Genomic DNA, 15,773 nt, shown 5'->3' on the forward strand with positions numbered 1-15,773 from the left:
CTTTCATCTGCATGCTTCCGAATGTCTTTGAGTAATTTCCATATTGCAGAGAGAGATTAAGGTCCATAAGCATAAGATGGTTGATGTTTGTATGTGTGAGAGAGAGAGAGAGAGAGAGAGAGAGACCCTATTTCCAAGACCAGCAGAGGCTGAAGGTTTACCTTTTTCTGTGTGACCAGTTATACACATGTCTATTAACATTTTTTCTTTTTATGAATCAGAGGAATCACCTGTGACCAAGACACCTAAGAAAGCAAGCAGAGGTATTTAAGGAAAGCTGCTTGTCCACTGTCTGTGGCTTATAATCATTAAATATACACAGACCAGGCATAACATTATGACCACCTGCATAATATAGTGTTGGTCCCCCTTTTGCTGCCAAAACATCCCTGACCCATCATGCACTGTGTATTCTGACACCTTTCTATCAGAACCAGCATTAACTGCTTCAGCAATTTGAGCAAAAGTAGCTTGTCTGTTGGATCAGATCACACGGCCCAGCCTTCACTCCCCACGTGCATCAATGGGCCTTGGCCACCCATGACCCTGTCGCCGGTTCACCACTGTTCCTTCCTTGGACCACTTTTGATAGATACTGACCACTGCAGACTGGGAACACCCCACGAGATCCAGTGGTCTAGCCATCACAATTTGGCCCTTTGTCAAACTCGCTCAAATCCTTACGCTTGTCCATTTTTCCTGCTTCAACTTTGAGGACAAAATGTTCACTTGCTGCCTAATATATCCCACCCACTAACAGGTGCCATGATGAGGAGATAATCAGTGATATTCACTTCACCTCTCACTGCTCATAATGTTATGCCTGATCGGTGTACAGTATGTGTGTGTGTTTATGTTGGCATCTAGGAGGCTTTCGAAACGAGTCATTGAAACTGGCAATTGTGTTGATTAAATTGCTAAATGAGATTTCTGACTAAATACATAGTACACAGATGTCTCAGTACTTCAGTAGTCTGATATGGAATGTTTTCAGTAGTTCACTAATGCTGAATGCTTATAACATTGCATAATATTGACTCCTTTCTGCCCTGTTATTTATCTTTAAATTAATGTTTAAAAAAAAAAAAAGCTAACTTATAACATGTGTTGTGTGATTTGTCATCACAAAATTAGTTCACAACATTATAGCGTTGCTGATTTATATTTAATCATAATTATAATCAGTCCTGCCAGGATTCTGCTGAGTTTTTTGTGATTGTTGCAGCCAAAATGCTTGATTTTTCTGTACTGTTTTTTATTTTTATTTGTTATTTATTTATTAATTTATTTATTTTTTGAAATTGCAATGCATCTTGCAGAGTTTTTTTTTGTGTGGTTTATTTATTGAATTGGTCAAATTGCACAGGATTCTTCATTGAAAAGCCTACCAGTGAAAACACATGTAATCACTTTCTATGATGCTGTTACACACTTGAAACAGCTAAAGATGGCTTTGGCTGAATGCACACTGTGTTGACGTCACATGACACAGCGTGGCCCAGATCTCTGAAAAATTTTGAAAAAATTGCAATTTCCTCCAATTATAGCAGGCTTTGGTGATTCAATCCCTCCAGGAAAATTAAGCAAACACACTTTTCTTATTGCATTTATCCAAATAGAGCAGGTGTTTCATCTTTTGTAGGAAAGTGTGTTTTTCCTGCTCATGCATGCAGCATCAAGTTGTCTTAAACCCAGAAGTCGTTTTTAAAACTTGGAAATGGCTTTGAACGGTCTCCATAGTGTCATGTGTCTGTGTTTCCTGTCTAACAAGAAGAACTAATGTTAGTTTGTCAGTGTTTGTTTAAAAGGTCATAATTTCACAGTAAATGGCAAATGATTTAATTTCTAATGTCTAATCAGATATTCACGTATCTAATAACAGTATTTTTTTATCTTTTGTATCAGAGAGTATTTCTCCGACCACTAAAATAAAGAACGCAAGCAAAGGTATTTAAGAAAAGCAGCTTTTTTTGGTTGTTATGGCTCTTTGTGGATGTCTTGTTGTTCAGGCATTGTTCTGCTGGGAAGCTTCAAGGGATTTTAGGTGTGACGTGTGTGTGTGTGTGTGTGTGTGTGCGCACACTCAGGTTGGCATGTAGGAGGCTTCTGTTGTCGAAATTGCTAGTTGTGTTACAGCTGAAGAATAGTCATTGTTCCTTGTGATCATAATTTGTGATCATTTATTATCCCAGTCATGGCTGCGTAGCTTTTTATTGAATGACACCATATATGCATGATAATTCTAGTGTTGTTATCTCTAAGGTTAATGTTAACTGTGCTACGCTTGGTGGATCACACTGCATTGTGTCTTCTAGCCTTGGTGACAGCCAATCATACAGTCTGCTTCCTTCATTCTAAAGTCATGAGATGTAACATAATGTGTAAAAGCCTTGATGGTTCAGTTACAATCAAAGTCGGATTATTGCCCTTGTCTCAGAGTGGCGCATGTCATAAATATTTACCAGCAATTTAATGGACAGTTTCTGCATATACTCTATATAGCATGCATCTTAGTCTTGCTTTAAATTGCCTGAAATCTGTAATCTGAGGTCATCATCATCAGCTGTAACCACTGTTTGAAATACTATTACTACTATTTGTAATACAGCATATAAAGGCAGTCAATAAGAAGCATGCCATGTTTGCATCTCAAACAGCCTTCCACAAGTGAACAGATCTGAATATTTAAGTATAACCAGATGTAAGAATTGGACTGTAGTTGATCTTCACTGACACTGTTTACAATTAGGTTAACATATTTTAAAAATTATATAAAATCTATAGACAAGTTCCAAGGAAAACAGTTCTCAGACCAGTATTAATAAACTTACAGAATCTGAGCATGATGTTACACAGCATCTTTACTGCCCCCACAATCATGAGGGAATCTTTTTACTTTATTAATTTTTTTTTTAAATGATGCACATTGCTTTAGCATGGTTTAGCAGTTATGTAAAGTTATATTTTATTAGCAGATAAAAGTTTTATTTTATTTTTATTTTTATTTATTTTTTATTAAATAATATTAATAAATAATAATATTAAATATTAATATAAAATATAAATAATAAAATTAAATAATTTATTTTATTTTATTTTTAATTTATTTTTTAATTTTAAAAAGCAGTCCTTGAGAGTATAAACTAATTTCTTATGTTTATTTTAAGTGATTTGAATTCACGATTATGGAATATTTGATGCAGATAGCCTAATCTGTAACCATCCTTAGGCTGTTGAACACTACTCTTAATTTTGGTCTGATTTGAATTTTTTGTCATTGACATACATTGTCTCAGTTTTATCCATGTTTGAAACTTGTTTTAATCATTGTTCCAGTATTCCTGTGTGAAACAGGATTTTCTTTGCTAGTAAATTGCTAAATGTTCATGTAAGATAAAGTTAAAATGTGCGACATGAAACATGCCGATGTTACTGATGTTACTGTCCCACTATCACTACAGATGAGAAAGAAGAGATTCTTAAGAAAATTAGAGGTAATTAGCATGGTTGTGCAGATTTATTTTTGGTTTGTTGTTATGGTTGTGTATTGAACCTTAAGTTGGAAAGATTATTGTTCCTGGAGATATATCTTCCTACAGAAGGCAAAGTTCAACCCTGTTGTTGGATTAGAACTGGATTCTGAAGGAAGCCATGTTTTCAGGAATGTAGAGTAAATGAGTAATGAGTAACTAATGTCTAGGATTCAAAATAGAGATGGAATGTGTCTGAACAAATAAATAATACAAAAATGTGAGTGGCCTAACAGAACGTGACTGCAGAAGCTTGGTGTGCACACTAACTATGACTGTTCACAATCTAGACTTGTGCAATATTGATTCTTCCCTGCCTGCAGTTTACCGTTTTAAAAAAAAATCTCTGGGTAATGATTCGATCATCTAGAAATCTCATCTGGTGAAATTACCTTCATGGAAAGCTATGTCCTTAACCCATTTTTTCTCACTAACAGCGTACTTTATTTAGAGTGACAAAGCTGTGCAGGTGATGTACAGGTGTATTGATGTACACTGATCAGCAATACCATTAAATCCACTGACAGGTGAAGTGAGGTGAACAATGATTATCTCATTACACTGGCACTTGTCAAGGGGTGGCATACATTAAGCAGCAAATGAACACTTGTTGAACACAAGAACACAGTTCTTGTTGAAGTTGATGTGTTGCAGTCAGGAAAAATTGTCAAGGAATAAGATCTAAGCGACTTTGACAAGGGCCAAGTTATGATGCCTAAGTGATTGGCTAAGAGCCTTTCCAAAACCAGGGTGTTTCCACACTACAGTGGTTAGTACATACCAAAAGTGGTCCAAGGGAGAACAACCGGAGAACCAGTGACAGGTCATGGGTGCCCATGGCTCATTGATGTGTGTGGGTAGTGAAGGTTTGCCTGTCTGGTCCAATCCCACAGAAAAGATAGTGTAGCACAAACTCCTGAAAAGGTTTACTTGTGATAGAATGATAAAAATGTGTCAAAACACACCTTTTTTTTTTTCATTGCTTTTAACTGGGTCTGTGACTGCAGCCCCTGACAGGTCGGAGTGCAGCCCCTGACAGGTCTGTTGGGAAACCTTGGGTCCTGGTATTCATGTGAGTGTTACTTTGACATGTACTACCTTCCTAAACATTGCTGCAGACCAAGTACACTCCTTCATGACAACTGTATTCCCTAAAGGCAGCAGCTTCTTGCAGCAGGATGATGTACTTTGCCACACTGAAAAAATTGTTCTGGTTTGAGGAACATGTTCAAGGTGTTGACTTGTTGGCCTTCCCCATATCTCAAACCAATGCAAACAAGTCTGATTCATTGAGGCCCCACCTTGCAACTTAAAGGAATTTAAGGATCTGCATCTTCAGCCCCTGACAGGTCACAGTGCCCATCCCTGTTCTCCACTGAAAGAGCCTAGGGCAAGTCAGCGGAAGTAGTGTGATGCTCTGGGCAATGTTCTGCTGGGAAACCTTTGGTCCTGATATTCATGTTGATGTTATTTTGACAAGTACTACCTACCTAAACATTGTTGCAGCCCAAGTAGACTCCTTCATGACATCTGTATTCCCTAAAGGTAGTGGTCTCTTGCAGTAGAATAATGTACCCTGCCACACTGAAATTTTGTTCTGGTTTGAGGAACGTTAGAGGACATTAAGGATCTGCACCTTCAGAGGCCTAATGGAGTCCATGCCTCAATGGGTCAGAGCTGTTTTGGTGGCATGAGAGGGACCTAACAATATTCGAGAGGTGGTTTTAATGTTAGGGCTTATTTGTGTATGTGTATCTTTCATTGCAATTTAGACACATCTGGAGTGACTAAAATTAAAGAGCTAAACTAAAGAGTGTCTGTGTTGGTGGTGACAAACAGACTTGTTATTCCGCACATGTTCACAAAAATATATTGGTTATTCTTACCATCACTGGCACCTATCCAGTTATATTTGTATCTGGTGTTTTATTATCCGTTAAGTAGTCCATTAAAACTGGTTTCTTCTTTGAATCTGTCAGATTATTAAAGGAGCTTGACTTCCTAAACCATACAATGGATATCACATTTAGTCCAGTATATACACCAATCAGCCGTAACATTAAAACCATTGAAAGGTCAAGTGAATTGCATTGATTGTCTATTTACAATGGCAGCTGTATATGGGTGGGATATATTAGGCAGATAGTGAACAGTCAGTTCTCAAAGTTTTGTGTGTTTGGTCTAAAGCAGGAAAAATGTAACTTTGACAAGGGCCAAATTGAGTTTGCCAGACAACTGGCTCAGAGCATCTCCAAAACAAAAGGACTTGTGGCGTGTTCCCAGTATGTGGTGGTTAGTATCTACCAAAATACTAAAGGAAGGACAACCAGTGAACTAGTAAAACCAGTCATGGGCGCTCAAGGCTGATTGATTCTATCAAGGATAGTCCGTCTGGTCCGATCCCACAAAAGAGCTACTGCAGTACAAATTGCTGAAAAAAGTTAATGCTCGCTATGATAGAATAGTGTCAAAACACACAGTGCATCACAGCCTGCTCATGCAAACCCCGCCCACCTTTGACATACAGTGGGCATGTGAGCATCAGATCTGGACTATGGAGCAGTGGAAGAAGGTGGCCTGGTCAAATGAATAATGTTGTCTTTTACATAATGTGGATGTCTGGGTGTGTGTGAGTCTTTGGGAGGAAGGAAAGCCTGCAGAGGCAGTGTGATGCTCTGGGCAACATTCTGCTGGGACACCTTGGGTCCTGGAATTCATGTGGGTGTTATTTTGACATGTACCACATTCCTTAACTTTGTTGCAGACCAAGTACACCTCTTCATGGAACCAGTATTCCCCAATGTGCCCTGCCACTCTGCAAAGATAAGAATTCAGGAATGTTTTGACAAACCAACCAAACAAATGTTTCAAGTTGTTGACTTGGCCTCCAAATTTCCCACTTCTCAATTTCATGGAGCACCTGTGGAATGTGCTGGACAAACATGGAGGCCCCACCTCACAACTTACAGGACTTGAAGGATCTGCTGCTAACAGCTTTGTGCCAATGCCTCAATGGGTCAGAGTCAAAAGGGGGATCTACACAATATTAGGCAGGTGGTTTTCCTCAAAAATTGGTCTAAATATATTGATCAGTGTTCACAGTAGCTTTACATTTTGTGTTTATAGCTTTACATTTATTTGTTGGATGCTCCCTAACAGTTGGTGTTTGGTGCTTTTAATATAGGCATATATAATATGGGAATGAAAAAATTCAGGTTTTTAAACATTTTTTCTTTATCAGTGCCAAGATACACTATATTGCCAAATGTTTTGGGACATCTGCCTTTACATTCACATGAAGTTTAATGACATCCCATTCTTAATCTGTAGGGTTTAATATGGAGTTGGCCCACCCTTTGCGGCTATAACAGCTTCAATTCTTCTGGGAACTGTTGGACTGTCATTTCCTTGATACAAATATGGTGATAACAAACTAGTTAAAACATGTGGCACATACATACCATGCCATTGTAGCCAATAGAGGATAAAACTATATAGAAATGTATGTAATGCTCTTCTAACTTCTAAAAGAGGAAATTGAATTTGCACAAAATACTGCACAGGAAGAATAACATTTGTTATATTGCACAAGCTTGTCACAGGCATGAGCTACATTTTTGCATGGGAAGTGCCAAATTATTTTTCCCAAACTGAAAACTTTTGGTCATTTATCTAGAACCTTCTACCAGACAAATTGGGCACAAATTGAAAGCAGCTCTGAAGGAGCAGCTTCGGATCATCCATGAGAAGATCGAGGCTAAAAAGATTGCTAAGCTAGCACTGGCTGAGGTCCGAAGTATTCTGGCCCAAGAGGAAGAAGAGAGAAAATCCATCCTCGCTGCCAAAAAAGCCAAAGAGGAAGCTGAGGTTAAACTGCTTCAAGAGAAAGCAAGAAAGGAGCATGAAGAAAGATTAGCCAGAGAAAAGGCAGCACAAGAAAGAGCTGAAAAAGAAAGGCTTGCTAAGGAGAAAGCAGAAAAGGAAAAGCTAATTAAAGAGCAAGCTGAAAAGGAAAGGCTAAGAAAAGAGCAAGCAGAAAAGGACAGGCTAGCAAGAGAGAAGGAGAGAGCAGAAAAGCTAGCTAAAGAAAAGGCAGAGAATGAAAGACAAGAAAGAGAAAGACTGGCTAAAGAGCAGGCAGAGAAAGAGAGGGCAGAGAGGCTTGCTAAAGAGAAAGCAGAAAAGGAGAGGGCAGAGAAGGAACGGCTTGCAAAAGAAAAAGCTGAAAAAGAGAGAGCAGAAAAAGAAAGGCTAGCAAAAGAAAAGGCAGAAAAAGAGAAAGCAGAACAGGAAAGGATAGCGAAAGAAAAGGCAGAAAAAGAGAGAGCAGAGAAGGAAAGGTTAGCAAAAGAGCAAGCTGAAAAAGAGAGAGCAGAAAAGGAAAGACTAGCAAAAGAAAAAGCTGAAAAAGAGAGAGTGGAAAAGGAAAGACTAGCAAAAGAACAAGCAGAAAAAGAGAGAGCAGAAAAGGAAAGGCTAGCAAAGGAAAAGGCAGAAAAGGAAAGACTAGAAAAAGAGAGAGCAGAAAAAGAACGGATAGCAAAAGAAAAAGCAGAAAAAGAGAGAGCAGAAAAGGAAAGGCTAGCGAAAGAAAAAGCAGAAAAAGAGCAAGCCGAAAAAGAACGGATAGCAAAAGAAAAAGCTGAAAAGGAGAGAGCAGAAAAGGAAAGGCTAGCGAAAGAAAAAGAGAGAGCAGAAAAGGAAAGGCTAGCGAAAGAAAAAGAGAGAGCAGAAAAGGAAAGGCTAGCAAAAGAAAAAGCTGAAAAGGAAAAGTTAGCAAAAGAAAAAGCAGAAAAAGAGAGAGCAGAAAAGGAAAGGCTAGCGAAAGAAAAAGCAGAAAAAGAGAGAGCAGAAAAGGAAAGGCTAGCAAAAGAAAAAGCTGAAAAGGAAAAGTTAGCAAAAGAAAAAGCAGAAAAAGAGAGAGCAGAAAAGGAAAGGCTAGTGAAAGAAAAAGCAGAAAAAGAGAGAGCAGAAAAGGAAAGGCTAGCGAAAGAAAAAGAGAAAGCAGAAAAAGAACAGATAGCAAAAGAAAAGGCTGAAAAAGAGAGAGCAGAAAAGGAAAGGCTAGCGAAAGAAAAAGCAGAAAAAGAGAGAGCAGAAAAGGAAAAGCTAGCAAAAGAAAAAGCAGAAAAAGAGAGAGCAGAAAAGGAAAGGCTAGTGAAAGAAAAAGCAGAAAAAGAGAGAGCAGAAAAAGAACGGATAGCAGCAGAAAAAGAACGGATAGCAAAAGAAAAAGCTGAAAAAGAGAAAGCAGAAAAGGAAAGGCTAGCGAAAGAAAAAGCAGAAAAAGAGAGAGCAGAAAAAGAACGGATAGCAAAAGAAAAAGCTGAAAAGGAGAGAGCAGAAAAGGAAAAGCTAGTGAAAGAAAAAGCAGAAAAAGAGAGAGCAGAAAAGGAAAGACTAGCAAAACAAAAGGCTGGGGCAGAAATATTGGAAAAAGCGGGAAAAGAAAAAGAAAAGGCAGCAGAGAAAGGGGTTTCTGGCAAGGGCAAAGAAAAGGCAAAAAAGGAAAGTGAGAAGAAGCCTAAACAATCCGAATCTATGAAGGAAGTGTCTGCTCACAATAAAGATCAGAAGGAGGAGAAAAAGGCATCTAACAAAGGTCTCCTGAAATCTTCAGTCTGGAAAAAATCCACCAGTTAAATGAACGTATAAGCAGTGTGAGGTCTGTGGAAGGTTTGATTTTAAACCCATTGAAAACAAATGACACGTGAGAGGTGTCTGATACGACGAGGTCAACTAAGTCTAGAATGGTCTAATTCCTCTGTTTATTTTGGATTGAACACGCTGCACAATTCGACCTGATGCAGTGGAGATCACATGTTTTTGTTCTCGGAGGTTGACCTTCTCGTACTCTGCTTTGGTTCGTCCAATGTACGGGAACGTTTGAGTACTGGAGTACATTTGGGTCCTGGAGTTTAGGTGAATATTTGGTGCATATTTGTGGTAATATCTGAATAAAGTTTATTCAGTGTTTAGCTAAAGGATATATTATATTTAGTGTAATATATATATTATATTTGTGTTATATAAAAAGGAAGCATTTATCGTTTTTTCTTGATTGAGTTTGGGGTTAATATTAGCTTTTAAAATTGTTTTCTTGCTCTGTTCCTATTTATATTTTAGTCAAATGCTTTATTGCTAATGATACTTTCATTTTTTTTGTCTATTGTTTAAAACTGAAAGCGGTGTAGCAGTTTATTTGATCTATTTTAATACTATTTTGCTTCTCATACTGGTGCTCTCGTGTGTTTATTTTTCCCTGACACGTTTTCTATTGTGTATCTTATATTCAATAATGAGGCCAAAGCATGAGAATTATGGTTACTATGGACACTCTCTCTCTCTCTCTTTTTTTTTTTTTTTTCTTTTCTTTTATAATCGGATCAAATCTGTAGGCAATACGAAATAACCTCATTGATATCGTCTAGTGTGGAAAAGACAGACATTTAGTTCAAAACACTTGATCATTGATTTATTTTAAGCAACATATTAAGCAGCCAATTTTTAAAAAAAATGTTTCGATGAACAATTGTAGTGTTTTATGTATAAATATTTATATATACATATTTATCTATACTTTATCTATATAATATTAGAAGGGTATATTATGGCATGTAATTATGAAGGTGTGTGGTCAAAAATCTGATCTTGTTGTTCTTATTACATGTGAACACCGTTCTCTATTAAAATGTATTTTAGCAGCTTAATTGTACCTGCTCACACTTGTATATTTATTTCTTCATTTGTTTGATTGGTGTCATGGAGAAAGGTATTGACTTTTTAAGAAAAGGAAAGCCAAGTTACTAGGTAGCACCCTAATCAGTCATGCAGTTGTATGTATGTGTGTGTGTGTGTGTGTGTGTGTGTGTGTGTGTGTGTGTAAATAATAATGAGGAAGTGGAAAGCAGGCTTCGAACAAATCAAAAGGCTCTTTATTCTTTGTATCTTTACTTTCGCTTTTCAGCAAGTTGCCAATGCAGACACAGTCACACACACCGCTCTGTCTGTCTCTCTCTTTCTCTCTCTCTCTCTCGATGCTCTCTTTTGTCCCCTTTTTATTCACACAACCACTCCACTCACTCAAACTCACTTAGTTTCTGCTTCTCTCACATCATTCAGGGCTAAAGGAGCAAATTGTCTCAGAAAATAAGGACAAGCCCACCAAAACAGCAGGTAAGATCACAACCAGAATAAAGCAGATAATACTGGGATCATCCCTTATACCAAATAATACATTATAGCTGTCGCAGGTTACTTGTATGATCATATTTCATATACAAACTGAATGAAATATGAATGTGCGTATAATGAATATCAGTTCAGGATGCTTTCTATCTTAGCTATTTCACTATGTAACACTGGTTACAGGAAATGTATGAGTGAGGTTGGTAAAAATCTTTTTCCTTTAGTTTAATTAAAGAGTTTTTTGGTATTGTCAAAGTCACAAACAAGTCATTTACTCTCACTTCCACACATTGGGGGAAAATAGGGGATCTCATATACAGCAAACAAGTATTTTAGCCACTTTCTGTTCCTAACATTTTTGTGAACCAACTTTACAAGCGTATTAAGCTGTTCGAGCCAGATGTGTTTGGGGATAGTAACCACTTAATCAGCTTAATGCCCTATAATGTGTATAGTTTATGTATTGTATTAGACATGGAATTATCTCCTTCACTCCATTGCAAAGTGGCACCATCTCAAGGTATGGAATTAAATAGTACACTAAAAATAATACAAAGTGACCACTGTCTGCAACGAGGCCCATACCAAATCACCAAGTAGATGCAGTGGTGCTTTTGGAATAGCCTGGGAGCACAGAGGCTGACATTTGTGGAAAGACTTCACCATATCACCTGTCTGTACACCCACAAATCCCTGTCTTAGAAAAAATGGGACATTTTTTAGACAAGTCAGTGTTGTGTCCTGACCTAAATGCCCAGGTGTGGGATTAGTCTGAGTGCAATTTTCTGCAGGTCTTAAACATGCATCACTTTCACAATGCTTAAGACCATCTTGTAAGACCTCCTCCCTTTTATCACTTCCATCATAAATGAACTCCAGTTCAAGGAATTTTCCCTTAATGTACATATAGCAAGTAACTCCACTTTATTCCACCATGTGGATGCCAAATGAGGAAAGACTGCTGATGCATGTTTACCTTGTGTCTTGAGGGTTGGTGTGTTTGAGGCCCAAAGGAAACAGGGTTTGGTAAGCCCCTTTTAGTGAGGTTTTAAATCTGATGCTGGCAACTACAAGAAACTAGTGGAGGAAGACAGCAATGGGTTGATGAAGGATGTGTGAGGTTGAAAATAAAGCATGCAGCTGTATCCTGGATCAGTTTGTGGAGTCTCAAGCTAGCATGAAGAGAAATGGAAAAATATTGCTGTTGTGAAACTACAGTCTATGAAGTGATGTCTGCCAAACTTACACTATATTGCCAAAAGTTTTGGGACACCCCTCCAAATCATTGAATTCAGGAGTTGTTTTTCAGGGGTTGTGCTCGGCCCCTTAGTTCCAGTGAAAGGAACTCTTAATGCTTCAGCATACCAAGACATTGTGGACAATTTCATGCTCCCAACTTTGTGGGAACAGTTTGGGGATGACCCCTTCCTGTTCCAACATGACTGTACACCAGTGCACAAAGCAAGGTCCATAAAGACATGGATGAGTCAATTTGGTGTGGAGGAACTTGACTGGCCTGCAGTTGATAGATCTCAACCTGATAGAACACCTTTGGGATAAATTAAAGCAGAGACCACGAGTGAGTCCAACATCAGTGCCTGACCTCACAAATGTGCTTTTTAGAGGAATGGTCAAAAATTCCCATAAACACACTCCTAAACCTTGTGGAAAGCCTTCCCTGAAGAGTTGAAGCTGTTATAGCTGCAAAGGGTGGGCCAACTCCATATTATATTCATGTGCATGCAAAGGCAGATGTCCTAAAACTGTTAGCAATATAGTGTATTAAGATGCAAGCTGAAGCTTGAGTGATTTTGATTCACATCACATCACATTAACATCTTTGCGAATGTGCAAAGGGGGACACATAAGTCAGGAAGGGCTTTAAACTTTTGTTAACTAAATAGCACATTTCAGTCAAATATAGGCCCCATAATTTTCTATAATTTTCTAAAATTATAAAAGTGACTATAATTTGCCAGTATCAATTATGCGTTTTTTTTTTTTTTTGTTTATAGATACTCTAGAGAGCTACAAAGAAACAGGAAGTGAAGAAGAGAAAAATGAAAAGCCTGTGCCTGATGTGTCCCTTAATGAAGGCATGTTATACTCTTTATAGTCTCTCTTACAAATATCTTCCACTTCTACGCTACAAGGTAAATTCTAAAGTTATATTTCTGAAAAGTATCACATCTCATGTCTGCTGCTGCTGATATTAAAGCTAATGTAGTAACTGTTCTAAAAAAGGAAGCGGAATTGTATGTGTTAAACACAGATGAACAGAGTGATGCACACAGTCAAACATCCCATTGTGTTTAGAATAAATATAAGCACTCTTAGAACACTGCTTATCAAATCAGTGAACTGTTGAGTGAACTGTTTTATAAATATATTTTATTTATTTTTGCATATGTATTCTATATGTCTATAAAATACATATAAGCTGAAATATATATTCTTTATGCATTTCTAACTTTGCTTGGTGTTTTTGCAGACAAGGTAGCTGCACCATCCTCTTTTCAACCTTTTGGTTAGTAATATTTTCTATTGTTATTTTTTGCCTCATCATGAACATTTAACATTTTATTTTAAACATCAGTTGTTTGTATGGTGTTACAGTATCAGTGGAACTTAGTATTGAACATGGGCTGGATGAGGAATTGGCAAAATACTGATGCTAGCATAGAGTAAATGATGATAATCATGATAGTTACCCTATAAAGATTATGTATCAGTGAAACGTGCCTTAAAGATCTTCTCAACTTCTTGAGCTGTTCTCAACTTCCACTTTCTTCCTCACAGATTCACAAGAAAGCATTGACAGCACTGGAGGTGAGATTTCTGTTGTTTTCATGTGAAACCTCAGTACAGCTTTCTACTTAATAGTGTTGAATAATTTACTTGTACATTAATTATATACATAATAATAATAATTATAATATTATTATAATTATAATATTATAATTATATTATATTATATTAATATTATCATATTATTATTATTATTATTATTATTATTATTATTATTATTATCATTATAATTATTATTATTATTGCACTAAGCTCTTTAACCATTACATCATTATTCTAGTTAATCAGTTGTTGTGTGTTTCAGAATTAGTTGTAGAGGCTTCACCGGAGAAAACGTTAGGTAATTTTAAATGTATGTTTTTAATATGCCGGTCTTTCTGAGATCCTTTTATCCCTATGGTCATGGGAACGACATGCAAAAGTTTATTTTTGCTCCTCTCTTTTTATTTAAATTCAAGAACTATCAGCAACAGAAAGATACCAAGGTGAAGACTCATACTATAAACAGCTAGAAAACGAGCGTAGGTTACGTTGAAAACCATCCTTAATCTTCCATTAAATATTATGGTATTTGTGATTTAATGTATTTACCCTTGTTCTTGTATCTTCCAATATGTTAGTTGCAGATATTCTAGCTGATGAGAATAAAGGCAGGTTTATTTGACTTATCAAAAAAAAATGTTTTTTTATTTTTATTATTGTTGTTGTTTGTTTGCTTCATTGTTTATCTGCTCCTTTTTTTTAATAAAATTAAAATTTCATTGTAATAATCCTCTCTAGGATCTACACCAGACGATACACCGAAACCTAAAGCTGCAGAGACGCTTGAGGCTGAACCTACAGTGCTACCTGAAGTGGCAAGTGACTTGACCCCAGAGACTGTGACTGAAACATCCAAACCTCAAACGACTACAGTGTCTCCATCTGTAGATGAGTCTAAACCAGCGAGTGCACCAGAACCAGAGGGTGAGTATAAAAAAAAAGTGAAAGAAATAAAAAAAATAATTTGAGGTTAGGAATTTTATTCGTTCAGCTTTAGTGACGTTTATGTGTCTGCTTGTTTACTTTTCACAGTTAAGAAGAAAAAGCCAAGCCTCCTCAATAAATTTGACAAAACAATAAAAGCAGAAATCAATGCAGCTGAAAAACTGCGTAAAAAGGTAGGCACTGTGCGTCTTGAATAATAATTATCAAGTTAAATGTCTTTTTAAAATAAAACGGGGGGTTGTTTTTTTGTGTTTAACGTGTTGGTTTAAATGTTTAGGGTAAAGCTGAAGAAGCCTTGCGTGCCTTTGAAGCTCTTGTGCAGAAGTATCCTCAGAGTCCCAGGAGTCACTATGGTAAAGCTCAGGTAACGGTTTTGGATAAAAAGAGACAAGAGCTTTCCTGCAGAATCACATCGAACATATAATGGAATAGATATTATAAGATTCTGATCAGTGCATCATTTGTGGGGGTTTTTTCAGTCTGAGGACGATATGGCTGAAAAAATGCGTAGTAATGAGATGCTCCTGAAGGCTGTAAACACTTACAGGGAGGCAGCAGAGCTCCCAGATGCTCCTGCAGAACTTATTAAAACCTCGTTAAAGAGACGTGCTGACAGACAGCAGTTTCTAGGTAAGATCATATGTGCACTGACATCCTCACATCCTCACGTGCATCTCCAGGTCCATTCTAAATGATTATTTCTTAACAGGACGTACAAAGGGCTCTTTAGTAACCTTGGAAAGGCTTGTGCAGATTTTCCCAGATGACATCACTCTGAAGAATGATCTAGGAGTGGCTCATCTTCTGATTGGTGATAACAAAGGTGCTAAACAAGTCTATGAGGAGGTAATGTTTTTGATGTGACTAGGATTTCCTAGGTCAGCATGTAAATGGAATGATTATGAGAGTGATTACTGTAAAAGACTCTCTACTGCTCAAGTAATGAAAATATATTGTTTCCCCTTCATTGTTTCTTTTTCAAGGTTTTGGCTGTTGCGCCCAGTGATGGATTTGCCAAGGTGCATTACGGATTCATCCTTAAGTCTGAAAATATGATAGCAGAAAGCATACCTTACCTAAAGGTGAGCCTGACAGTCATATATAAACACATGTACAGTATGCACATCATTTGTGTTTGGGTGTGAATTCATCTGTGTACATGTTTAGGAGGGTTTGGAGTCTGGGGCACCGGGAACTGATGATGGAAGATTTTATTTTCATCTTGGGGATGCACTGCAAAGAGTAGGAGAGCCGACTGTA

At 37.3% G+C, this 15,773-nt stretch overlaps 1 protein-coding gene across 5 annotated transcripts in view; it reads left to right on the forward strand.

Moving 5' to 3' along the window:
* Positions 1-15,773, forward strand: part of unm_hu7910 (un-named hu7910) — a 30,036-nt gene that overhangs the window by 9,886 nt on the left and 4,377 nt on the right. The window contains exons 5-18 of one of the 5 annotated variants that reach the window (XM_058394687.1): positions 10,653-10,706; positions 12,734-12,814; positions 13,210-13,245; positions 13,518-13,547; positions 13,831-13,866; positions 13,985-14,047; positions 14,147-14,176; positions 14,307-14,492; positions 14,601-14,686; positions 14,791-14,877; positions 14,993-15,143; positions 15,223-15,359; positions 15,497-15,595; positions 15,681-15,770. In XM_058394687.1, coding sequence (XP_058250670.1) covers positions 10,653-10,706; positions 12,734-12,814; positions 13,210-13,245; positions 13,518-13,547; positions 13,831-13,866; positions 13,985-14,047; positions 14,147-14,176; positions 14,307-14,492; positions 14,601-14,686; positions 14,791-14,877; positions 14,993-15,143; positions 15,223-15,359; positions 15,497-15,595; positions 15,681-15,770 — 1,166 coding nt within the window. The remainder of the gene's footprint in view (positions 1-10,652; positions 10,707-12,733; positions 12,815-13,209; positions 13,246-13,517; positions 13,548-13,830; positions 13,867-13,984; positions 14,048-14,146; positions 14,177-14,306; positions 14,493-14,600; positions 14,687-14,790; positions 14,878-14,992; positions 15,144-15,222; positions 15,360-15,496; positions 15,596-15,680; positions 15,771-15,773) is intronic. The other 4 variants (XM_058394689.1, XM_058394688.1, XM_058394690.1 and 1 more) reach the window with 4 other exon arrangements.

The sequence above is a fragment of the Hemibagrus wyckioides genome, linkage group LG07 (genome assembly GCF_019097595.1).
Source record: "Hemibagrus wyckioides isolate EC202008001 linkage group LG07, SWU_Hwy_1.0, whole genome shotgun sequence".
Taxonomy (NCBI): Eukaryota; Metazoa; Chordata; class Actinopteri; order Siluriformes; family Bagridae; genus Hemibagrus; species Hemibagrus wyckioides.